Raw genomic sequence first — 27,124 nt, 5'->3', positions numbered from 1 at the left:
TTTTCACACCCTGTTGGGGAGGAAGGATGCTCCCAAAAGCTGGAAACCAGGGTTTTCACCATGTCACACTGATGTTTGAAATGGAAATTCGGTGGGAAGTCAAACTGGATGATGTGTAAAATTGGGAGGGAGTGAAGACATGGTGCTTTGACGTGAGATTTTTCACATGATGCAAAATAGGGGGAAGCAGAGGCTTGTGCTGTTATTACGGCATGGAAAGGACAAGGACTTCTGAAGGTGGTATGCTGCTGGATGGGCCTCTTTGCTCTAATGTCAGGGGGAGCTGTTAGCACTGAAATACATAGAGGATGTATTTTATTCTAAGGTCTCAAAATGCTTGCAAACAATTCTGATTTAACCTGGTTCCCATTCTGGATTTCAGCAGACACCATGTTCCAGCCCATATGAGTATTGCTTGGTGCAAAACCAGAGTCTGGTAGTGTCAGGTTTGGGGCTATGCCCTTGGTATAGAAGCTGCATGGATGTGTTATGCAGAAGGTGAAATGAGGGGGATCACCGTGACCCCAATTGCTGTGCTCACTCCATCCCTCTGCTGCATTGGCAGACGTGGGGACATCCCTTGGGAAGCTGCAGAGGTGCTGCAGGTACGTTCAGAGCTTCTGCAGGGGCAAATGAACACGCTTCAATGTGCCATGGGACAAAAGCAGAGCTGTTGTGCTGCAACTGCACGGCTTGAAGCATGCCCAGGTGATCACATACTCATGAAACATGATATTGTAGGAAATTAGTATATAATGTTCAGTGTAAGACCATATGGAAGAAGATATTTATTTACAAGAATATATAAATAAGCTGATTTTTCCCCTTTCTTTCACAGATTTCATTCATTTACTCTCACCCCGTACTCACAGGTACCAAGACGTCTGTGTTCAGGTGGTCTGGCCAGGATCACTGATGGGCAGCACATAGGCTAAGGGACACCAGCTTTTGAGTTCTCATTTAACCTCTTGGGTTTTTCTTGGCTGATGACTACAAACTCATTTTTCAACAGAACTTTTATATCACTTAGGGGTTACTGAGCTCAGCATCGTCCTCGGTAGCCCATTGATAGGACTCTCTGGAGCTCTAGAGATACGTCCCAAGACCTTGATCCAAATATCAGTGGAGTCAGTGAAAAAAACCCCTATACTCAGCTTGGAGCATGGTTCCCTTTCTGCATGAACATCACAGTTTCAGCTAGCAATACTGCTCACTTAGCTCCTGCATCACATGGACCCAGCATTGCCGGGCCAGAGAAGGGCTGAGGTCTGCTCAAGCTCACAGCACAGTGGGGAGAAGGAGCTGTTTCATCCTTTCTGTACGGGATGCAACCTGCCTTAAATATCCTGCAGGCAGTTTAAATTTACAACACTACTTTCCTCCTGAAGTTGTAACTGATACCTTATTGCAGTTAAGAGATCTTTTAAGGGCAGAAAGGGGCATTAGAAGCATCCCATCTGAGTGCCGTATTTCATCCCTGTAATCTTGTGCCGAGTCCTTCACTTGTGTTTGGCTAAATCATTTTGCATGCTGGAATTGGAATTCAAAGAGATCTTGACATATTGGAGAAAGAGCCTGGAATAAATAAGAAGCAGGTCAGGAGAGGTAAGGGCAAGGTATGACGTAGAGGTAGGAATCATCAGCGGTACCGGTGCAAACAGCACAGCTGGTGCAGGAGCAGTTCTGCGGTGAATCACAAATCAGATGTCAGTTATGTTACTGCATTGGAAAAAAAAAATCAACCAACAAAACCACCCAAAAAAAAATTAAACCCCCTCCCACTTTTGGGAAAGTAATGTACTGAGATGTATGTAGAGGGATTTGACATGTAAGATGTGGCATCATTCCACATTAGTAAAGCCTCAGGTAGACTCTTTTATTCAGGTTTTGGCTTTGTACTTCAGCATAGCTGTGGACCAGAGAAAGTCCTGAGGACACCCATCAGAGAGGTCAGGAGTGCAGAAGACATGGTTGTTGCAGAAAGCTGGAAAGTATCAAATGGTTTTGGGTAGAGAACAGAGCGCCACGGAGAAGTGGATAATTGTCTTTGCATATATGAAATGTAACGGTCCATTGGGATGCTCGAACCTGCTGCAGTCACAGTCAAGAGGAGCAAGACTTGGATGTTGAAAGTTAAAGATGTACTAAGTGCTTTGCTGGAGCAAATCCGAGGGATATTGTGCATCTCTGGAGATGCCAGCAGGATATCTCCACAGTCCCTCTTTTTGAAACTAGGGGGGAAAAAAAGTCATTACCATTCATTCCCTGCATTGATTTTCTGTCTGCAGTGACCTTGATGCTGCTTGCTTTTCTTTATGCTCCCCAGGGCACAGGTTGGATCAGGCAATTATAGTTTTAATAAAAGGTGCCTGGCTGTATGCATGATGACGTTTGATTCATATTGTCCTGATGGCTTCTGCTGATCCTCAATCATTACCCCGCTACCCTCTCTCCTCCCTGGCGTGCTCCCGGTCCTTTATCCTGTGCTGGGGTCCGACTGTTGGAGTCTTACCCCATATTGGACTTCGCACGTCTTTGCGACCAAGACCCAATAACCCGTTAGTGGGCTCAAAGCCTGCTAACATGTGTGCATAGCTGGTGATTTGAAGTCAAAAGCAGCATCGCTCGACAGCAGAGGTTAATATGGGACTGCTGACCCTGCCCTGCCTGGCTGAAAACCACTGCGCGGGGAGAGCTTGCACGGACACGAGAGCAGGCTCCATGTGGATATCACAGAAATTGATGGAAAAAGCCCTATCATTTGGAGCAGGATCAGGATTTGATCCGACAGAGCAGAGGGAGCATTGAGTGTAGCCAAGAATTGCCCTTTTAATTGCTTTAGCTTTGCTCTCAGCAGAGAAAACCCAACGTGACAGCTTCAAGGCAATCACTTTCCCCGCCCTGCTTCGGGGTGATTTTTCTCCTGGCTGGAATGTTAGTTATTTTTTGTAATGCAATATTTAATTATTACTTAATATAAACATTTTATGAACAGTTACAAGGGGTGAATTATTTATAGGAGGGGAAGGAGTGCTTTTTCTGAGCTTTTCTGCTCTGTCGGTTGCAATAAATATCAATCTAGGAGTGTGTTTAAAACATGTATGCTCTGCCTGGGAGACAAGAACACTGCCTTCTTCTCTCGTCTCATCTCTCAATTAAGTACCTGCTTAATACATTTGTCTCTAGCATGTTTTATTTCTCGATTAGGCTTGGAACAGCTCCAAAAGAAAGAAGTATTTGCAGATCATCTCATTTCCAAATGCATCTTATTTACCCAGTAGACACAAATGGCTCGGAGAGGCTGTAAACATTTGCTGCGCACAGAAAAGTGCTTAGTAATAACAAATCCTCCTTCCAGCTCTTTGCAGAAGACTTATAAAACTGGTGTGTTTAATTTTTAGTCACCACATTACTGCCTGGGAGCTTTTTTTTTTGCTTTTTTTGCTTTAGGAAAGGGCTTGCAGTGCACATGTTTGTGCGCTTGGCAGCTGGGTTTGGGTTTTGGCAGGTAGCTCTGTGATTGCAGATGCTTGCAGAGAGCGTGCGGTGAGGGCGTAATTTTTATATTCAGTCCTACATTAACAATATCCTTCTTGGGAAGTTTCTTGGGTTTCCATGATCCAGACATATTTTTAGGGCCATTTATGGCCACATTATGATGGCACCGTCCTCTGGACCGGGTATCTCTGGATACATGAGCATCAGTGCATGTTTGCAACCTCCTCCAGATGCTCAGGGCTGGGTCTGGAGGTGCCAAAAGACCCCAGGACATCAGACCCCTGGGTGGTAACGTCCCATCGGCTTCCAAGACCATGTGGATGCAAGATGCTCCTGAAAATGGGAATGGTCTCTGAGTCTCCCAGGTGTTTCTGGGGTTTTGTCCCAGCCTGTGCAGCTCTCCGGGCTTTGTTTTCCACACACAGCATTTCTAAATCCCCTTTGCTGGCACAGGCAGACATGCACATGCCCTGGGATTTTATTTCATCTCTTCTTGGTTTTAGCTCCCCAGTGCGTGTTATACACAGGCTCCTTGTGTCTAGAAACAGAAAACCATGTCTCTACTCCACTTTTTCCTCCAAAGGGAGTAAATCCTACGCTTTGCATGCTGCTTATTGCTGCGTGCCATGCCTTTAGGTTCCAGACACTCTGATTTGGGGGCTCGTTTCAGCTTCACACCTCTCCTTCGGAGCAAAGCACCAGCCTCGGTAGCACAGGGCCATCATCACGCGTGTGTGAACGGTGTTTTTCCCTGATCCTTTCAGCGTGCTCAGAGCGACGCTTTTGATCAAACGCAGTGAGGGGCCTCTGCACGTGAGCACCTTTGATGTAAAGACACAAGCCATTTTGTCTGTGCTTCGCTTTCAGGGCTTGCCACTCTTTGCAAGCACTGGAGAAGCCCGTGAAAACAACCAATTAATTATAAAATAACCTTCTTCCAGAATCTACTTTCTCACCATTTCCCATATAAAGCTTTCCGACAGTCCTCCTTATCCTCTTTTATTTCATGACAGCTTTCCTGCGGACAGCATGGTACCAGCAGTGACCAGTAATTGCTTCGTTCACTCACATCGGTCCTTGTTTTACCTAATTAGGAGGAGATTTCACAATACAGCCATCTGCTCCGGTGCCTTGTCCTGTCCCTTTCCCAGACTCCCCTGAGACAGCTTTGATGATCCCAGTATTTACCGATTCAGTACCATGGGACTAATCCAGCTGTTGGGGAGCCGGAGTCAGCGAGTCCTCCCCATTACATCGTTGTTGATGCACAAGTGATGCTGATGGTTTCCCAAGCTTCCAGAGGTGGGGTGGGGAAATGGAGAGCGTTTTCTACACTGATTTTCTCATTTTGATCTACTTTTGTGCCTCCTGCAGGCAGGGATAGCTTCTAAAGAAAGATGGGTTAACTGGAAGTGACATGGACCTGAGTATTATGCTGTTAAAAGTGATACGCTTTAATGGACCTAATTCTGCTCCCCATTACACCTGTGCAGCCCTGGTGACTTCTGGTGGTGTGTTTTATGGTTTCCTACAAAAATGCATGGGCATATTAAGCTTTGCCCTCTTCTCTTCCCAAAGAAGCTTCCTCCCGGTGCTCCCACGCTGTCCCCTTAAATTGACCGCCCACCAGCTCAGCCCCATTTAGTCTTTCTGTGATGCTTTAAAAGCAAGCTTCCCCACAGCACCCAGGGCAATTTCAGTGTAATTTCCCTCTCTTTCCTCCCCAATAATTCTACATATGTCATGCAATCTCTGGAGCAGGAGCTCTGCACCTTACCGTCCAGAGCACAAATCAGATTTACATCTAGATTTTGCAGCCCCTGAAATAAAACAGTATTAAGGGTAAAGATGGGGGGGGCGGAATCCGACTCAGCCCTTCATTGCTTTCCCTTAGCTCAGTAATCCTTTATCTTAAGATCCTCACTCAAGCCTCGGCTCTCTTCTTTCATCTACGTAGGTCACACCCAGTTCTATTATGGTTCTTCCAGTTAAAAAGAATTATGACCACTAAATTTCAACTAAAGAAATATTCAATGGGTACATTGCACGGGAAGGTGTAAAATGAACAGCAGAAGTCAGCCCTCTCTGTCAAAACCAGCAACAGGCTAATCACTTTTGCATGCTCAAAAATACTTTAGATTTACAAAATCGCAGAATCACTAAGGTTGGAAAAGACCTGTAAGATCATCAAGTCCAACCACCAACCCAACCCCACCATGCCCACTAAACCATGTCCCGCAGTGCCACGTCCACACGCTCCTTGAACACCTCCAGGGATGGTGACTCCACCACCTCCCTGGGCAGCCTCTTCCAGTGCTTCACCACTCTCTCAGTGAAGAAATTTCTCCTAATATCCAGCCCAAACCTCCTCTGGTGCAACTTGAGGCTGTTTCCTCTTGTCCTGTCACTCGTCACTTGGGAGAAGAGACCAACACCCACCTCCCCACAACCCCCTTTCAGGTAACTGTAGAGAGCGATGAGGTCTCCCCTCAGCCTCCTCTTCTCCAGACTGAACAACCCCAGCTCCCTCAGCCGCTCCTCACAAGACTTGTGCTCCAGACCCCTCACCAGCTCCGTCGCCCTTCTCTGGACACGCTCCAGCACCTCAATGTCCTTCTTGGAGTGAGGGGCCCAAAACTGAACACAGCATTTGAGGTGCGGCCTCACCAGCGCCGAGTACAGGGGCACGATCCCCTCCCTACTCCCACTGGCCACACCATTTCTGATACAGGCCAGGATGCCGGTGGCCTTCTTGGCCACCTGGGCACACTGCTGGCTCATCTTCAGCCGGCTGTCGACCAACACCCCCAGGTCCTTTTCCGCCGGGCAGCTTTCCAGCCACTCGTCCCCAAGCCTGTAGCGTTGCATGGGGTTATTGTGACCCAAGTGCAGGACCCCGCACTTGGCCTTGTTGAACCTCATACAATTGGCCTCGGCCCATCGATCCAGCCTGTCCAGATCCCTCTGCAGAGCCTTCCGACCCTCCGGCAGATCAACACTCCCGCCCAACTTGGTGTCATCTGCAAACTTGCTGAGGGAGCACTCGATCCCCTCATCCAGACCATCGATTACGTATATCATTACATATATAAAATCTTGTAAAGAAATAGCACAAGCTCAATTACATACACACACCTAAGCACAAAAGAGGCAGGTGACTGGACCAAATTTAGGTTGATCTGCAGGTATCCACATTCTGTGCATTATTCGAGTCTATGTGGTTGTTACTGCATATGTTGTGTTTAGCACATCTCCCTACACCTGACTTCACCTCCTTGTGTTACACTCTTGGGACACAGTGGAAATGCAGCTCATCAAGCTGCAGAACCGTTTGCTGTGAAATATTCATCATGTTAGATCTGGTATTGCAGCTGATGGATTTGAGGGTTTTCTGCTGGAGCAGTTCTTGCAAAAAATACCCGCACCGGTCAGTGGAAAACCACCAACCTGTGTGCAGTGGGGATGCCGCACACAGGCATGCCGTGTGGATGGATGATGTATAAAGTGTCATGGCTTTGAATTCTCTTTTCTTTTCTTAGAATAAGATATTAGGCATCCAAAGCATGTACATATAAGACGTTTGGATTATATGTTATTGTCTATATCTTACTTTGTAGACTAAAATAGGATAAAATTAGATGTCTTTGGAGCCTAAGCATATGTGTGCGCTTTGCTTTGACAGATAATAGTTTACCTTGGAGGTTCTGTGTTGTTGAAGTGTAAGATCACTTAAGAGGTACTTGGTTGTTACTAGACTCAGATTTCAGTGGTCTAACAGAAAATAAGAGGCCATCCTGGTTACAGCTTGGCCTGTAAGCTGGCCTGCAGGCTTCTCTATCTTGTAGGCATCTAGGAGACACATCCATTGGTGTGAGCAGCAGTTGAGGCTATGACCTTACATTGGTATCTCCATCAGCTCTGCAGGATCACTGAAGGTGGAGGGAGGATGCTGCCAGGAAGCAATAGGGTTATACCATGTGTTTACCTGCCATGGGCAGTATGTACAGAAGAAATACACACAGAATCACACACAGAATCACTAAGGTTGGAAAAAACCTGTAAGATCATTAAGTCCAACCATCAACCCAACCCCACCATGCCCACTAAACCATGTCCCACAGTGCCACGTCCACACGTTCCTTGAACACCTCCAGGGATGGTGGCTCCACCACCTCCCTGGGCAGCCTCTTCCAGTGCTTCACCACTCTCTCAGGAAAGAAATTTTTCCTAATATCCAGTTTTTTCCTAATATCCAAATAAGTGGTATTCAAGATTTTCTTTGGATTGGGCTTTCAGCAGCATGTTACCGCTCCAGCCCAGTGCAAGGGCAAACCTGAATACCACATATTCTGGGCACTAAATTTGCCATGGGGCTTGGTTTACTGCTCTTCTACCTAGTGGTGAAGGTCCTTGTTCCTCAATGCCTCCTCCATGAATGTTCCTGGGGAACCTCATCCACGATCTCCCTTTTCCTAGCATTTGCCTTGTTGCCATCTTGGACATCTAAACCTTTTGAAGTCGGGTGACTACATCTTCTGTTAAAGCCCACGCCAGAATTGCTTTCATATATTAGCTGAAACTCAGACTGTGACTAACTAGTTTCTTCATTTTTCATGTGTACGATTAAGTTTTAGGACACCTGGTGCCCAATCAGCATATGAAGGATATTCAGATGCAGTCATATAATAACTACTATGGTGAGGAGCAAATAATAATGCCCCAAGTCATCAGTGCAGTGGCAAAACAATAGCTGCTGTTCGAGTTTCACCATATTCCTCCTTCACCCCCTTTACTGCTGAATCTATTTCTATTCCCATGCCAGGATGAGCAATTACACTGTCATGCAGACTAGAAATGAAATCAAAGAGCAACACTAATTTTGAGCTGCATTAGAAACACAGAAAGAAGGGAAGTAATGATTTCCTCAAGGGAGCAGAAAAATATAGCTAGTGGAATAACACAGAATAGCTTCTATTTCATGTCAAACAGCCATTTTCTGACCTTCCTTCAGAGAGACCCATCGTTCTGCATCCGTGATTTGGATGATAATTGAACAAATTTGGACAAATGTCGTCCCCAGCACCACCCGTCTCCATCTTTTGCCTCAAGGGCAAACCTTGCGCTTCCTATGCAGCTGAACTGCAGTATCGCTAAAGCATCCCCAGGTTGGAGAAGGGCCAGGATCTAGAGAACAGGAGCTAGCGATGAGCTCAAGCGGCTTCACACCAGAGCTTCCAGGAAAGTCACGGCAAGAGGGTTTCCCCAGCAGTCCCTGCTGGGTAATTTACCCTACGAGGGTAAATGGTCTTCATGAAAACCCCCAGCACTGTGAATGGAGCAATTTGGAGCAGAGCTGTTGTCAGCAGTGCTGGTCAGCGAGATGTACCGTCCTTCATCTCCTTGGGTAGCAGCTCTTAGTTCTGTAAGAGTCTATTCCGTTGTTGCCAAAAGGTGATGCCTTTGGATTCCCTCCCCATCCTGCTGCTGGATCTCTGGGGTGGTCTGATCATACAATGAGTTTGTGAAGTGCAATTGCTTCATTTGACCTAAAAAGCTTCATTTTCCCCAGCCTAACTTAGCACATCTTGCTGCACTAGATTCCCCTCTTAAAAATCACCTCGTAGATTCACATATAGCTTTTGCAGTGTGGTCCACCAAGCTCTGATGCAGCAAGTCATTTATGCCTATGTTTACATAGAAGGAGCAGCTGAAGCCGCTGTGCACGTGCTGAAGTGTTTTCCTGAACTGAAATAAGGCATTTTTAATTCACCTCTTGTTTGTGTCTTCAGTCACTTGAAACGAGGTGCTAAAAACATCTCTCCATCGAAAATCCCACTGGACCCAGAGGTTCACAAGGCCACCACCCGAGCACCGCTTCGGTGTGCCGTTTTGCATGGGGATGGGCAGAGGCAGGCAGACTTTAGCTAGAGGCAGACCCAGCGTGCAGCGTCACCGCAGGCAGCTGCCGGTTTCTCTGTATCCCATCGGATATTCAAATGAGTTCATTGCATTCAGCATGAATGGCACTGAAAAACCTTTGCACTTGAAGAAGAGCAGAATTTACAATGCTGTGCTGTCTTTACAAATTCTTCTACTTTTTCTAATATGAAGGTTTCTTCTCAAGGGTTTTTTTTTTCCCTGGGACCTTACTATGCGTTACTGGGTTAGCCTTATTAATTCACGTGTCCATACCTTGATGGTAGCTGTGCAGTTGTGCACGTTGTCTTGGGAGGGAGTCAGATCCATGATGCTCTTTGGCCCAGCAAACTCTCACAGGAGCACTTTGTCTCTCCTCGCCCTGTTCAGGTTTCTGCAGCCCACCCAGATCTGCCGGCAGCGACACTTTTCCCAATTCTCACCTTGCTACAGCACCCTGTCGATAAAGATGCTTTTGTGTCAAAGCATCCATGCCATGAACTGCTTCGTTTGTTTAACCTTGTGGCAAATTTTACAGTCCATTTGGAGGACAAGGGGGATGAGACGCTGCTCTTGCTCCAACCAACCGGAGAGTGGAGATGTAGGCCATTAAATGGGATGTTAGCAGAGCTTCAACCTGGCCCTGACCCATTTTCCAGGGGTGAACATGACATTTACAGATGGGTTGTTTCTGTAAGCAAGCTCAGAAATGTCAGGCTATGATCACCCTGGGAGCTTTCCTAGCAGGCTGCCTTGGCTGGCTTCATTGGTGACACCAACATTGAATTCACCAACTTTACAGGCTTGAGCACCTACGAAGACAGCACAGCAGCTTCTGTATGGACTGGCCAATGTGCGTGCCTTCCTCAGCAGGACCCATGAGCTTATAACATCAAGGGAAATTGAGAGAGGTATAAACTGGCAAATCTCCACGGGGTTGTGATTCACACCAGGAGGGTTCCTGAGGTCTCACGTCCATTGGGTTTAACCTCTCTTGAGATTTCCAGATGGACCTTTCCCTGGTTTCTGGCATTTCTGCAATGGGATCTCCTGGTGTTATCCTCCCTAGAGTCCACCCTTTTCTCTTTGGTGGGTGTTTAGCCCCCAGGAGGTAGGGAGGGCCTTGGGCTCCTGGGCTGTAGCAGATCACAGAATCACAGAATCACTAAGGTTGGAAAAGACCTGTAAGATCATCAGGTCCAACCATCAACCCAACCCCACCATGCCCACTAAACCATGTCCCGCAGTGCCATGTCCACACATTCCTTGAACACCTCCAGGGATGGTAACTCCACCACCTCCCTGGGCAGCCTCTTCCAGTGCTTCACCACTCTCTCAGGAAAGAAATTTTTCCTAATATCCAGCCTGAACCTCCCCTGGTGCAGCTTGAGGCCATTTCCTCTTGTCCTGTCACTAGTCACTTGGGAGAAGAGACCAACACCCACCTCCCCACAACCCCCTTTCAGGTAATTGTGGAGAGCGATGAGGTCTCCCCTCAGCCTCCTCTTCTCCAGACTGAACAACCCCAGCTCCCTCAGCCGCTCCTCATCAGACTTGTGCTCCAGATCCTGATGGATATCCTTTATCTGGCTCAGACTCTGCTTTCCCCGTGGCTGGCTGAGTGCAGGGACTTGGGTGAACGCTGCAGGCTGAAGAGTGGAGCTAAGGTGGAGGTAGCACTGGAAGCAAGGAGGTGATCACAGGGGTTTTGGTGTTTACCCTGGGGTCCACAAACAAGTGGACTTTGGGTGTCAAGGGCGCCCAGATATGCCACCTGCTCTGAGTGTGGGGATTTATCTCACCCTTTCCTATCATACATGGACCTCTCCACGCTGCTCAGTATCCCAGTGCTGTCTATTCCTTACAGATGGTCCTCAGCTCTCCTATTTCTCTCTGCTGAGACATGAGCAGTGGCAGGGCTGTTTACTTTTGGGGTTGCGCTCCTACAACTATGTTGCTCTTTCAGCTCCTTGGCCTTCTGCAGTGTTCACCATCACCTTCAGTCATGTATTTGTGACGTTTTAGACATGACTGCATGTGCAATAATTCTGCCTCCTTGGAAGGCCGTGCTCCATGGCCCTTGGGCGATGCAATATCCATGATTTGTGGAATGCTGACTCAAGCAACTTTTATAAATGGATCGCAGCACAGTTCTGCTCTGCCAAATGACTTGACTTCATCCTTTTCAGTCCGTTAATCATATCTTGCTCATAGCCTGCTTCAGCCAGTGCTAAAGTCACCCCTATTGAAGGCTCAACACTTTCCTTCTCTTCTATGACAGTGCAGTACTTGACGGGTCCTAACCAGGGATATCCACAGATACTGGTCCCTCCCCATCCTGCTCACACTTTCTCCATTGTGCATTGTCCAGGTTTCAAATTCATACATTAATCTATCACATTGTTTTAGTCTTTGCGCACAATTAGATACTGGCTCGTCGAATTTGCTCTGTGTTCATGTATATGTGTGCATGTGTGCACACGTCTTAGAGATTGATTATTAACGTTTGGGAAAGAATAATCTCAGGCACCAGGAGCTTCGTTATACCATTCACAGTCTCAGCGCAGCTTTACAGTAAATTATTGTGTACAAGATAATAGCATGGGCATTAGAGGATAAAGCTGTCATTAAGCATCCATGTAGGAGTTGGAGACAGGGCGCTTGATGCAGCAGACAATGAGGGGGTAGTTCTTGCGCTTGCAGTAGCAAGTTTTGTATGTTGACAAGAGCATTGCAATAGGAGTTGGTTGGAATTGTCCTCTTAACCAAAGGGGGTTGGGATGGAAGATGGGATGAAATGACTGAAGTCAGTGTCTCGGGGTGCAGGACACACACTGTGTTGCAGTAACATGTCAGGCTGCCAGGAGCAGCAAGGACTCATCCAGGTCCAGGATTTTAGACTTATTTCTCTGGGAGGCAAGAACACATTGTGCCATTTACTATTGCATGAGGGACCTCAGCATCGGGCAGTGTTCCTTTATTGCTGAAAATGTGTTAGGAGTCATGTTTTGGCTCCTGCAGAACAGTAACCATTGATCGGGCTTATCTTTAAAATTAATTGTGTTTGCAGGAGGATACACAGCCTGTTTATATTGAGTCCAAATGGAATTTTTATGTTCACATTAGAAAAGAGAACAGCTTTAGGATCAAAACCTATGCATGCTCCTCATATGAGCAACCCTTTGTGAGCAGAATTTGCTCACAATCCAGCTAGTCCAATATCTTCTGGCTGATCACAGCCAGGACCAGACAACTGGAGGGAGATTGGAGGTGATTCCTACAGTGTGGAATAGCTCCTGCTTTGGCCCATAGTTTGTAGCGGACAGCTACATGCTGAAGAGAGGCGTTAATGATTATCTCGAGGATGTGTTGCTGAGATTTCCTTTGATACCTCTGAATATTCTCAATATCCATCTGAACAGCCATGACTTAATTAAATCTCATTAAATGCTGGACTTCAGTGACCTCCTTTGGCATTGAGTTCCACAGTTCAACCAGGCATTATCATTGATTTTGGGTTTCCCACTGTTTCATTTCACTGAATATCTCTTTACCTGCATTAAGAGGGAAAAGGGAGCTGGAGAATATTTGGAAGCAAATGATACTCCCTTCCAGAAAGGCAAAATAATTTGAAAATCCCAGACAAATTTGCTACTTAGTTTGGCAAAATGTATATTTTTTTTCATTGCTGTTTTGTTTAGAGGAATATTAAGGAGAAATGTGATGTTCTGAAATATTCCTTGGGAAGCAGTTTGATGTTTTGCTTCATAAGTGGATTCATAGTCCTTTCATGTTGTCCTGAGTAGAATAAGGAAAAAAGGGGATGGAAAAGAATTAAAGAAACTGAAAAAGAAAGTTAAATTTTAATTTTAGAAAGAAACATTTCAGGCCAAACATTTTGTAAAGGATTTTTTTTTCTGGTGAAAAGTCTGAATATTTTTTGGTTTTGGTTCAGCCATAGTTTTTCAAATTAAGCTAGAAATATCCCTTCTGTGCAGGACTCCACCATGAATTTCTTCGTCTCCCTTTTCTGCGCCATTCATTATTTCATACGTGCGCATCAGGATAAGGGAATTGGACTGGCTCGGTGCCGGTAAAACTGCTGTCAGCAGAATACATTTAACATCCTGTGCTGATTCTGAACAAACGTAACCTCTCTTTAAAGCCCTTCAAAGTAGGTGGAAGCTTTGAAGTGGTTAAACCCGGCCCCATCTCCCCCTCCTTCTCCTTCTTGGCTCTGCTCTGGTATCAATAGGTGAAGGCAATCAATGCCTACACAAGTGTTGGTGAGCATCTCCAGAGATGGCTGCATGCCATAGCTTGGAGCTCACATCAACCCCATGTCCCCTGGCTGGGGTGGAGGAAGATGTTGAGGTCACCTTCACCTGCAACCACCTTTAGCCAGGGGGAAGATGCAATTAAAATAAAATAACTGTGGTGGATGAAGACCCATGCAAGAGCAGTGTGTGGTATCCACTGATACACATGGAGAGCAACTCTTGGCTTTAATGGGTATAGATCAGGCTACCACCTCCCCAGGCTACTGTCATCTTATAAAAAAATCTGCTACCTGTTAATTTGCGAGACGTCTGCCCCATCCTGTGCGGCCCTATGTTCTCGTCAGGTCTGTAGATGGCTAAACTCCCTTTATCTTCACTGGGAATTTTTCCTGTTGGACGTGGCTTGCAAAAGGTCATCTGCTGCCTCATGTACTCCTTTCTGTTGAGTTTCATTTCGATTTCCATTTCAGGTCAGCATTGGGTTCCCGATTGATTCTAATTACTCTTTGTAAGGCTGGGACCAGAGCTAGGCAGAAAATGAGGAGACGTGTAATTTGCCGCTATTTCAGTTCAACCCCTCCGTTTCATGCCAAGATAGCAATTCTTAAAATCTTCCTCAGCAAAATTAAGAGCAATGAAAATCCCTTAGATAAAGAATTGCAGAGCTGGACTAAGCTGTGCCTGTTGGGTATGTCCATATCGGTGCTAGTCCACGCTCGTGACTCATCCTTGCAATGTGAGCAAAGGCTTTTGCTCAGATTTTAGGTGAGCTTTGAGACCGAGCTCTTTTAGGATGGGGTCTAGCACGCTCCTGAAATACTTTCAGAGCTAATTTTGTGTGGAGCCGTCTGTGGTGCTCCAGACACCACTATGACCTGGTGTTCTCAAAACAGGGAAAAATAACATTTTCAGGGCTCATTTCAGATTACAGCCAAAATTTGTAACTTTTGGGCACCTTCCCAACAAATTGGCTTTGGGATGTTAAGTAGTAATGAGGGAGGTCTTAGAATTGCAGGAGCTTCCCCCAAGCCAGGGTTAGTTATAGTGTTACGGGAGCAACCGATACGGTACCGTAGAGAACAGATATTTTTACTATTCCCAGAATACCAAAAAAAATCAACTCTTAAAGCTGCTGTTTTTCCTCTCACTTCTTTGCTGCATATAAGGAGTGTGTAAATTTATAAAGCAGCATCTCTGAGTGATGTAAATATCCTGGAGCATCCAGCCAGTTCCAGATAGCATAGCGCGACTGCCCTAAGAGGCTGTAGCCGTGCCGTGTACTGTTTGGACAACATGAGCTCATGGTGACATAGGACCGTATCAGACAGACATTTGATGGAGAGTCACCAGACCTAGAAAGGGGATTTAGGTCACCTTCCTGAGATGTCCTGCCATCCCTACAATCAATAGAGATGCAGACGCCAAGTAGGGCACCTGTCTCTTTGTTCGTACCTTTACATTAGTAAATTCAATGCACCTGGCTCTAAAATGTGGTGATCCAGGCGGTGAAGTTGCTACCACACTCCTGCCTATGTTTTTGGCCCAGGGTAACTAGTACTTTTGCAAGCAATTGTTGGGCTGGGTTCAGGACCTGGCACATTCCAAGGGCAGTTCCCAACGGGCTGTTTTCCTTCACTTATCTGTGGGGGAGATGGAGAGATTTAGGAATTAGTACTTTTGTGTTAATTAACCATGGTTAAGTTGAGTTTCTGGGCACTGACGCAACCAGCACAGAATAGCCTATGTCTATTCTAGTAACACTTTTTTGCAGTTTATGTGTTGCCTGAATATCAAAAATAGGCACTGAGATCAGCTTGCTGCACCAGGCGTAGCTGTAGTAAATGGCCTGAGTTTCTCTCCTCCTTCCACTGCCTCTGCAAGCTCTGGATAGCAGATATGCAGAACTGGGCACACTGGGTGCTTGAGTGTGGTCACAGCAGGGAGTAGGTGGTCCATCCCAGGTCTGGTAGGACTCCATATGAACGTGGCCCATGCTCTCTCTGATGCTTGAAGGGACCGGCTGTAGTGTAACCGCTGGTGACATGAAATCATGCACATTTGCCTGGAAAGGATTTAGAATAGAATCATAGAATGATAGAATGGTTTGGGTTGGAAGGAACCTTTAAAGGTCACCTAGTCCAACCCCCTGCCATGAGCAGGGACATCTTCAACTAGATCAGGTTGCTCAGAGCCCCGTCCAACCTGACCTGGAATGTTTCCAGGGATGGGGCATCCACTGCCTCTCTGGGCAACCTGTTATTTCTAGATGTGCGCTGAATCCATGTGACATACCTGGTATTTACAACTTCTTTCTCAACACTGTAAAACATTTCAAGATCAATAGCTTTCTGCCCTCCACTTCCAGAGAAGATCGTGGCTGAGCTATTTCAGAGCTGGTGGACATAGTGCCTCAGCATGCATCCACCTAAGAATGTCTGTTGGTCTATCCTTTGCCTGCAAAGCCAGGCTCATCTTGGGAGGCGCAGGGTAGTCATGGGTCCTGTCGCCAAGTACAGCGGAGCTGAGTACTCACAGAATTGTTACATCTGCATTAAGGCCAGCAAAACAAGAATGGAGAAGAGGAGGGGAATTCACGCTCGTTTTTAACAGTCAGATGAGATTGGTTGTTGCATTACCAGACACCACAGCCCAGGTCTATTGCATGATCTCTTGCTTCAGCATTTCAGCAACCAGCACATAGGAGTGCAGAAATGCATTCACTGCCAACCCACAGAGAGTACAAGGCTTTTCTCTCCTTTTTCCCCGCCTCCTGTGTCTGCCTTTTCTACCGAGGTCACAGGCTTTTCAGGGCGCAGCCCGTCTTTTTCTGCATGTTTCCATAATGCAGCACATAATGAGGTTGCCGGGCACTATGGTAACAAATATGATCACGCTGCTTCAAAGCTTACCTCCATATAAACCAGCATTTTATGAGCAGCAGAATGAATAAAACGTGGTTGTGTTCCGTCTTTAAAGTCCAGCCCCTATGTGAGGGTACTACAGCCTCCATCCTTTGTCTCTGGTTCTGTAGATGCAATCTGTGCTTAAGTTTGCTGATTGACCTGGTGGTCCTTGGGTGTTAGTTGGCCAGCTGGCCTTACAATAAATAAGAAAATTAACTTTACTGGGCTTTCCTCAGTTGAAGAACACCGTTTGAATGTTCCTCCTGTGGCCGCTCACTGATTTTGAGGAAAGGTGTTGTGATTTTCACCTCTGAGATTTCTACCTCTGCCACAGATACAACAGAAAATAGCTAACAGGTTCAGAAGTTGCCAGGAAGGAATCTGAGTGACAGATAGACATGGACAGAGAGAATTAGTGCATGATTTTATTATTTCCTTTAGAAAGCAGTTGAAAATATATAGTCTACTTTGGAACAATAGTGGATCCTAGGAAGAAGCCTCTCATCTTCTGAGGAGCTTGGGTTGAACTTTGAGTATGTCAGTAATGTATTCACATCTTTAATCCAGTTCTTTAAAGATGTTTCCTCTTCCTTTCTCTCAACTCTTCATGCAGGAGGGATATTTTAACAATGGACTGCAGAGAAATATCTGCGGACAAATGGGTAGAGCTGTAGAGACAAAAAAGCATCTATGTTTTCAAAAAAAGCATCACAGTCACATCTGAGCCCAGCTTTTCAGAGGGCACCTGACCACTGTCACATGAGTAGCAGGTTGTCTGGTGCCCAAGACTGCCTGATTTTAATAGACCAAATTTCATTTGAACTTCTTCTAACGTGTCAATGAGATGAGATAAAAAATGAGCTGTTGGAAGTCAGTTTCTTTGTAAACCTGACCGGACGGAGGCAAAAGCCCTTCCAAGCAGACCTTGTCGACCAATGGGTGATTTAATTCCCACATTACCACTACTATCCTGTTGGTTTAGTTCCTGAACCCCTTTCTTTTTTGATCTTCAGAAACGAGTTCAGACCCTGGGTAGATGTCAAACCTGTGAAAGCTATAAAGGCAAAGGCCCAGTACAAGCCGCCAGAGGAGAAAATGACCCACGAAACCAGTTACAGCGCTCAATTCAAGGGGGAAACCAGTAAGCCTGCTCCAGCTGATAACAAATTCCTGGAGCGCAGAAGGATACGCACTCTCTACAGCGAACCCTATAAAGAACCGCCAAAGGTGAGAAACGCGGCAGAAGGGACCCAGGGCCATCACTGCTCCTGGTGGGACATGTCCGACACAGTAGGGCTGGGCTGAACACTGCCTGCTGTCATTCCCCTTATGTGGCATCTTCATTTCCAACCAGCGGGTGCATCTGGGGATCCACCTTGGAGACGGTGGTGGATGAAAAACTGGACATGAGCTGGCAATGTGTGTTTGCAGCCCAGAAAGCCAACCGTCTCCTGGGCTGCATCCAGAGCAGCGTGGCCAGCAGGTCGAGGGAGGGGATTCTGCCCCTCTGCTCCGCTCTGGTGAGACCCCACCTGCAGCACTGCGTCCAGCTCTGGGGTCCTCAGCACAGGGAAGACGTGGACCTGTGGGAGCGGGTCCAGAGGAGGCCACGAAGATGATCAGAGGGCTGGAACACCTCTGCTGTGAGGACAGGCTGGGAGGGTTGGGGTTGTTCAGCATGGAGAAGAGAAGGCTCCGGGGAGACCTTATAGAGGCTTTTCACTCCTTAAAGGGGGCCTACGGGGAAGATGGGGAGGGACTCTTTATCAGGGAGTGTAGTGATAGGACAAGGGGCAATGGTTTTAAACTGAAAGAGGGTGGATTTAGATTAGATATAAGGAAGAAATTCTTTATGATGTGGGTGGTGAGGCTCTGGAACAGCTTGCCCAGAGAAGTTGTGGATGCCCCATCATGGGAAGCGTTGAAGGTAAGGTTGGATGTGTCTTTGAGCAACCTGGTCTAGTGGAAGCTGTCCCTGCCCATGGCAGGGGGGTTGGAATTAGATGGTCTTTAAGGTCCCTTCCAACCTAAACCATTCTATGATTCTATGGGCCGTAGTACAGGTTGATGCACTTTGGAGACAATAGTGCCCTATGTCAAACTGTAAAGAAGTGAGCGTAGGGCCCAGATGAAGAGGTTTTTGCATTGTCATTTCCCTGGTGATTATGTAGACAGCTTTCTCTTTCTCCCCCTAAAACTATAGGCACCCCACATGACACTTTATCCCAGGAACAACATGGTAAGAGCCAGATCTTCATCTGCAATTAATTCAGAGCAGTCCACAGATTTTGACAGTAAGCACTTTTGGCTTTGATCAGATGGAGGACACGTGTCAAGAAGGGCCTGGGCTGAGATGTCTTCCAGCCTTGTTTTCTAGGACCAGCAGAGGATCTGCATATAAATGGAGTCAGTCTGTGCAGTTTTAAACCTAGGACCATTAGTTTATAAGTGCTTAGATTTGTGAGATCTCAGAGGGATGGCAGGGCCAGCATGGAGGAGCTGAAGGCTTCTGTTCCTCCTTAATTTTGAAGCTGTCTGCTCTATTTTGGGGGCTGTAGAAACAGGTGGATGCAAGACACTGTTGTGGACTTTGCTCAGGTGCCAATCAGTGTCCTGCACCCCAGCTAGCCCCAAGTAATTTTCCGCCGTTGTGGCAATCTATTAAGGGACAAACAGACTGAGGAGTCATGTCCTGCAAGAAAGGTGGGGATTTGTAGCAGCCTCTTTGTCCTGAGAATCATTTCTCTGCTTCGAATCCGGAGAGAGACAATCCCCTGTGGGCTTGCAAAGCCCCTCCTGAAGTCAGAGAAAGATGGAGGAATTGATAAAATGACGGATAATATTCCCTCTCCTATTTACCCTACTGTGTCCTGATCTGGATACAATGGGCTTTGCTGGCTTCAGGGGCACTGTGACTTCAGGGCATCAACACGGTGAAAAGAGTTGGCCATTTGCAACTCAGCATGCACCCAGCTGCTCCCCTCCCTTCGTGGCAGGGCATAGCTGAGTAGATAAATAACAGTCATGCCGTTTCTGATCTAAATCCTGTTTTCCACCTGTCCTTGTGTCTCTCTTTCTCTCTCCATCTCTGTGTTGTCGTTTTGCATGTCGCCCTCCATGCAGGTGGAAAAGCCTAGCGTAAAGCCTTCCAAACCAAAAAAGACCACAACAAGCCATAAACCCCTGAAAAAGGCCAAAGACAAGCAGATTGCATCGGGCCGGGCTGCCAAGAAAAAGAGCGCCGAGACCTCCAACACAGCAAAGCCAGAGGACAAGGAGAAAAGTAAAGAGATGAACAATAAACTGGCTGAGGCAAAAGAGTAAATGTCACTGCACTTTCCTTTCTTTCTCATTTTTTTTTCTTTTCTTTCTTCCTTTCTTCCCTTTTTTTTTCTTTGATTAAATAAAGGCCACAAAATTAATTAGAGGCTTCTAATCTGCTTTTTGTTCTGATTGTATTAGAAGCTTTTCTGTTTTATTTCCAAGGAGGATTAGGGAATCCTTGTTTCTGAGGTCAGGTTGTTCTGCTTTGCCTGCACAACACGGCTCTGCACAGAGTGAGGGACATGGGAATGCACAAGCTGGGTCATAGGAGATGAAGGTGACGGATCAACCGTGATTGCGTCCAACAGCCTTTCCCTTTCCTTGGGCTTGGTCCTTCAACGCTTTGATGGCGTGGAAGTGCCTGTCGAGCCATGGAGGGGCTGTGCTCTCATCCCATGAGGCCTTTTTGGGGTTGACCGTTGTTCGGTCGTCTCCCACTGGTGTCAACAGGTGAAAGGTTTTGGAGGCAGAGAGGATGAGAGGTTCATTCATGGTGCTGTGCACCTGCCATAAATCTGCTAGAATCAGTGGTGTGGCCAAGAGCAAATTCCCCTGGTGACACTGGTGGAACTTTTGCTCCAAGAAGCAATGGGAAGGGAGATCCCACGCAAATACAGGGCCAAATCCTCCCCCAGGGTATCTGGGGGGGTAGGTTTAGCTGCATCAAGGAAGCTTCACCCATCAACACCACTCGAAGTCCTTGATTTAAAAAAAAAAAGAGTGATGGAAGGCGCAGAGAGCAGTGAAGACTTCCCAAGCATGTGGCAGGTCAGACTAGGTTATTAGCAGGCTGTTCTTCCCTATTGTTTCCCCTAGGTTATGGATCTTTTTCATTATTGCTGGTTTGTTTTGAATCTTGGTCTGCTTTCTTTGCTTCTGGGGTGCCAGTGGACAGAGCTAGTTTTCTGAAAGAGGTTTAGTTTGCAGACGTGACCTTCCAAGAGGTAGAAAGAAATGAGTCACCAAGGTTGGCTAGAGCTGTCAGCCCCTGTTGTTTTGACTCTACCAGCTGTTGGAGTTCATGTTGGCTCACAAGCATCCTAAGAGGGTGATAAACCGGTTGCTGGGATCCCTAGACTCCCTCCAGGCAAGATCTCAGGGTTTCAATCCTATTTACTGTGCTCTTACTCTAGGAAATCCCCACGCCCAGTAAGACCAGTTTGGAAGCTGTAAACACAGTGGGACCATTTGTCAGCCAGTATGAACTGGCCCAACAGACTGGCATTGCATACCTCAAAATTTGGGTCGTTGTGTCAGTGGAAGCTGGGAGAGGAATGGTCGCAATCCAAATTTACGTGCCTCACTCCTGGATTGGGTCCTAAATACATAAGGATTAATCTTGATCCCACCAAACTGAGCTGTTAAACTCTCCTGTAGCAGAGTAGCTGCAAGTCAAGATGCGGGATTCTTCTTTATATTTGCAGCTCAATATTTCTATCCTAACATGCAGTCCAGCTTGAAACTTTCAGAGAACAGACAATTGGGAAGAACAAAGAGAGAGATGGGAAGTAGGGTAGGGAGGTGGTGTAAGAGGAGAGCATCAGAACTGTGTTGCTGTAGAGGTGTTTCAATAAGGAAAGTCTTGCTGCTAGGATATCTTAGAGATGTGAAACTATTTAACAGAAGAAGGGATGGGCCGGGAGGGTGAGGAGTCCCATTTTTGGTGTCTCACCCCATTAGAATTGGGTCTTTTGGAAACATAAATGAGTGGTGGGCTACAAGGCTGAGAGGAAGTTTCCAAAGAGGAGGAAAGCTCTGTGGTATACAGGTAGTGACATTTGCTGGCCTTAGTAATGAATAAATGCCAAGTTCAATGTATTGTGTGATGTGTCCTGTTGCCTTGCGCTAACAGCCTAAAGCTTTGAGTATAAGTAAGTGTAGTGTTCTGAATTCAGTGGTGTATTTCCAAGCTTAGCTGTGTTAGAACTGTGTGCTATGAGCTAGTCAGGTTGTGTATGTGGAAAATATATATTCATATATAGAAATATATATATTTAAACCTCCGATGTTTAGGAGGAAACCAGGGAAATCCTCCAGGAAGTAAAACTGTGGAAATCTTTGCGAATGTAGTGCATTTTTTTGATGTGCATGCTCCATGGAGACGCTGACCTGTCCATATCGACCATTGCTTTTCTGAGTGCTCAGAAGCCCCTGCAGCACCGCTCGAGTGCAAAGCTCAGCTCTGTCTCCAGAGCAGCTTGGCGAAAGGCTTGTGTTGAGCTGGTGGAGAGGAGTGCCGCTCACAGCTCTTCCTACCCCATCGCAGAAGGGACAACTGGCCAGAGAAGCCTGAGCTTCCAAGACTTGGTGCGATTCCTTGGCATTAGATGCTTCATCCACCTTCACATCCTTTCCTATCGCAGGATATAGCAACAGCGTGAAGATGACGTGTCACAGCAGGCAGAACATGTCAGGAAGGCACGTAGACAGTTACCAATAGCCCCCAACACACCGATCTCAGCGTACATAAGGAAAGACCATGCCAAACAATTATCCCAATTATTTTTTGGCCCGAAGGTTCACATTTGCAGAGACAGCACACTTGCCACCATTTCACCTTGAATTCAATGGGAACTTAGCCCTTGACTTCAAGGGTAACCAAATTTTGCCCAAGGAACATCATTAAGATGCTCAGACCACCTAATCCAAACATCTCCATGACTCTGGATCAACCGCTCATCATATAGGGCTTCAGGGTTGCTTCTTCTCAATGAAGAGCATCCATCACGATGTTTGAATGAAACATGCGCAGTGAGTGGTCAGAATATGGCCTTTTGTTTCTTTAATATGTGAAGTTTTTGGTGGCATCTAACTACAAAGCTAGGCATGAAGTGCTAGCCAGTGGTCTAAATTCCCACTCTAGTGAAGGAACTTTCCAAGGGCCATTGAGCTACATATTTTGGACACCTCTCTTTGGGTGGGATGAATGATCCTTGGAAGGTTTCAATCTTTGCAGAAAGAGCCTGGGAGACTGGTAGGGCCTGGGGACCTCCTTCCTAGACAGCAACAACATAGGGATATAAATCCTGGCCTTTGCTCCACAGCATACAGCCAAGCACACAGTTTAGTATTGCATTGAATGCCAGGAACTGCAGCAGAGTCAGGCCTCAGGGTCAAATCCTGCATTGCTCTACCTTCCACAGACTTTATGCCTATCCGACCCACTCAGGTTTATCAGAAAGGAGACCAAATCTCTGCCGTTTCAAGTTCACTTTGAACTCTGAGCTTGTCAATCCCACTGGGAAAGAGTGCTCTGCTGTTCTGTGTTTCCAGCTACCACAATGCTGATTCTGTTTCACCGCTAATTTGTAATATGTTTTGCTTTCCTTGTAAAAAGAAAAAAAAAGAAATGTTTTGCTTTTTACCCTGTGAAAGTTCCTATGCTGTCTATTGCTTGCTTTCCCATTTTCACTGTATTGTACTGTTACTCCTTTCTGCAAAATGGTGCTAACTGCTGACTGAGCTCCTGTTTTCTGACTGCTTTGCACACCGATCACCTGCTTCTTCATTTGCAACGCGTCTGGTGTAAAAACATGGCTCCCATGAATTCCACAAACTCTTGCCTCTTGGAGGCAGATAGGAAGTGTCTAATTAATATTTTGTGGCCTGGGTTTGGTTGCATATCACAAATTGTCTCTTGTAATGTGTTAAGCACACCTCCTCGTGGTGCTTTTTCATTCTTGCTGTTCTAATGAGAATGACACACACACAGACACACACAGACACACACACACAAATTAATGTATAGCCAATTGATTGTGACGTGCTTGTGATCTTTGCTTGCTCAAAGGGTTTTTTTTCCAATGATAAATAAATGCTAAAGACGAATACCACCTCCTTGATCTTGTTTTCTCGATAAGAAGCACAGTTAAGTGAAAGAAACGCCCTTCCAACCGTAACCAGATTTGTGTTGCTTAGAGCCACCACCACTTCCATGCCTGCCGTAGGGACAACTGAGCTGTCACAGTCTGGCTCCCTTTAGATGGCTGCTAACCTCAGACTAGCCTGACGTGAGAGTTAAGCCTTTGCAAATGTGAAGATGGACAGTGAAGTCGTGTGGATGGAGCAGGTAGTTTGCTTTTATTTTCTATGTATATAGCGTCTCGAGCAGAGGGTTGGTGCGGTGAGTGCCCTGCACGCAGGCTGCTGCTGCAGCTTGCTCCTGTCCACGTTGCACTGGATCAGGGAGCAGAAACCAAGCCCCATCGAGAGCTGGAGGGAGGGGAGGTGCTGTGGAGGAAGTCGCTTAATTATACACCCTTTGCCAACTGCCTACAGCTTTTGCTTCGGCCCAAAACCACCTGAAAGACCCATGAGAGGGGTCAAGGGGCTATAAATCCTCATTGAAAGGTGGTGGAAAATGCATGGGTTGAGCGCTTTCAGTGTGCTGCAAGCCTAGCCACCATTGAACAGGCATTTGGCGGTGTCTGTGGAAGTGCAAAGCACTGATTTTATATTAATGAAAGCATTGGCTATCTGGAAAAAACAATGGCTGAGAAGAAAGCAGGGCTGAGGGCACAATTTTATTTTAAATGGTGAACCCTAATCTTAGTTTCATCTCCTTTTTTCTTTTAATTAACCAGTAAACTCCTACCTGTATTCTTTATTTTTAATCATGTTTTCTCTTTTAATGGATATTCCAGTAACATTCCCACCAGCCTGGGGAAAATTGTCTGCATTGGGGTTGTATTTTGAAATTTCCCCTCCAACATAGCTCTGCTGATTGCCATGGAGCACCGACCCTTTTCTACCTTACTGTTTCTGGGGGCTATTTCTCATCCCTGCCTGCTTTACAAATCACTTTCTGCATTTATCCCATCTGTGACTGCATGCTAATAGCAGTGCTGCTTTCTGATGTCCTGCCGTATCACCCTTCCTTCCCTCTCCCTTTCCCCACCAGCTTCATCCATTCATCTATCATGCATAACTATATGATCTTTAAAGTATTTCAGCTGAGCTGTAGGTCCAGGGTTTTATCATTTCACCTCTCCACAGCTGATACTGGAGAAAATGTTCATTGTTAAAAGACTGGTCGTTCATGGGGCTTATCCATGATGATCCATGTTGGCCAACAAAACTTTTTTCCCATGACACAAAGGTACGGGGGTCTTTTCCATGCTGCAAGCATGGATGGGTGATCCATCTCATCCCACCCAGTTGCCCACACTCAGTGCTGGAAAACATGCCCTCGCTGCCCTATTGCTCTCTGAACGTGCTCCACGTTGCAAAGCCTGAACACCCAAAGGGGCAGGATTCATTTCTAAGAGACAGTAGGACCTACTGGGCTGATGACAGGTGTGGGGACCTGGACTCCCTGGTCTTTAACCATCGCTGTCTGAACCCACTGCTACTGACTCACTCCTCAATCTTTGCCAAGTCATTAGTGACTGGCGCTGGCCACCTATTTCCAAGGGCTGTTGTGAGAACAATGTCTGTGCAAAGCGCTGGAGGTGGGTTACGAAAAACAAAATGCTTTGTCTTATAAGAGCATTTAGTGTGGAGGCACTGGCTGGTGTAAAAATAGTCCTAATTGTCAGTGTTGGTGTCTGGTGAGGGGAAAAGAAGGGGAGAAGAAAATATTGGTATGTTGAATTTAAAGAGTCAAGTCTGCTTCTCACACTCTTAAAAACGGAGCGTCTGAGTGCGGCTTTGCAGAGGTGTTGCTTTGACTGCACGGTGTGAGCAGCCCCGTGAGGGGTGGCCAGCATGTTTCTGATTTTAATCAGTTGCTTTCAAACACGTTGCGTGCCGAGGGCTTCAGCACACACACACACGGGAGCCTTGTGCATGGGTGGGTGAAGAGGTTCCTGCCTGATGCTCTCCATCCCGTTCCCCGCGTCAGATGGGAGCTTAAGCGGCTTGGGCACAGGACTGAGATTTACTGATTTTGCCACTCCCAAATCTCTGAGCTTCCTTTGAAAACTTCAGTTAACATTATTACATCCCTGACTGGTAAAGCAAGGTCAAAGGATAAATGGGGATATTTCATCAGCTGACATCTCAGCCCTTATACGATGCAGCCTTTTGTGTCTCAGTGTCCTTTGGATTCGGGCTTTATTTACAGATGTGCCAGTGCAGGAGAGAAAGGGACTTTTTAAGAAGGTGTCTGTCATAGCTGGTACCTCCCAACATCCAAGGAACAGCCACTGTCCCCAACAGCAACAGCAACATGAAATAAAGAAGAGGAGCTGTACAGGAAGAAGCGATTCCTTAGTGTGAATGTGAAGACATGGTCATGTTCAGCACCAAGAGCAGTATCTCTTGCGTTGTTGCAAAATATTGCAATGTTCAGACATGGGCTTCAGCTCTCCGTTTCCACCAGTGTCTTGGTAAGTTTGATCCAATGGGGAATTTGACAGCCCACTTCCATTTACCCTTATTCATGTGAGCTTTCTGGGTTGGGAGCAATTCTGCTAACACCACTGGGTCTACTCACAAGCTCAGAGGTCTGCAATGAAGGGTAACACAACTCTGAGTAGTCCAGGACCAGTGGTTTATTATGAACTATGGAGATTGCTTGTAAACAGCCTTAATTTCTGTTGCAGGATGCCTTGGAAACAGCTCCCTAATCATGACTGTCATGTGGAGGAGATGTGAGCCCAAGGATAAAAGAAAAGCCTGCTAATGGATTGAAGGCATCTTTACGCTTTCTAAAACGCCAGCTTTCCCTGCAGGGAGTGTGCTCCATGGAAACCAACGGCAAGGACCACCCGCCAGAAAAATGATGGATGAGGAGTAGTGACAGATCTTAGCGATATGTGAGAGCACTGAGGAATAATAACCGTTCCTTCAATGCCAGCAGTTCAATGGTGTGAGAGATGCAAAGGGGGAAACATTTCTGAAACCCCCTTGTTGTCATCTGCCCACCTCCCACCCCACCCTAGCCTGAGACATGCAGCAACCTCAAGCCCCTGAGCAAAGCTAGGTCTTCCCGTGTCTCCTTGGGGACCAGAGATCTGCGTGCCCTGCCTGGCTCTGAGAGAGGTCTGGAGAGCTGGGTCACAGCAGAAGGTGAGGAGCACCCTCCACAGTGCATGTTGGAGGGGAGCTCACCACACAACGGCTGTGGCAGGCAGGTCTGTCCTCATCAGTTAAACAGCACCCAGGAGCACTTGATGGTGCCAGTACCCGATGGTCAAGACAGGGAAATCCTGAGAGTAGTCCTTGGCCATTGGACTGACCTGCTCCTTGGCCTAGTTCAGG

General features: G+C 46.6%; 1 protein-coding gene across 1 annotated transcript in view; it reads left to right on the top strand.

The window, feature by feature from the left end:
• The window catches only part of MAP6 (microtubule associated protein 6), a 45,685-nt gene that overhangs the window by 12,643 nt on the left and 5,918 nt on the right, over nucleotides 1–27,124 (top strand). Inside the window, exons 2-3 of the mRNA XM_059825967.1 lie at nucleotides 17,611–17,824; nucleotides 19,721–19,917. Coding sequence (XP_059681950.1) covers nucleotides 17,611–17,824; nucleotides 19,721–19,917 — 411 coding nt within the window. The remainder of the gene's footprint in view (nucleotides 1–17,610; nucleotides 17,825–19,720; nucleotides 19,918–27,124) is intronic.

This window comes from Gavia stellata, chromosome 1 (genome assembly GCF_030936135.1).
Source record: "Gavia stellata isolate bGavSte3 chromosome 1, bGavSte3.hap2, whole genome shotgun sequence".
Lineage (NCBI taxonomy): Eukaryota > Metazoa > Chordata > Aves > Gaviiformes > Gaviidae > Gavia > Gavia stellata.
Note: the sequence above shows the minus strand (reverse complement) of the source record. Positions and strands in the feature narration are given on the sequence as shown.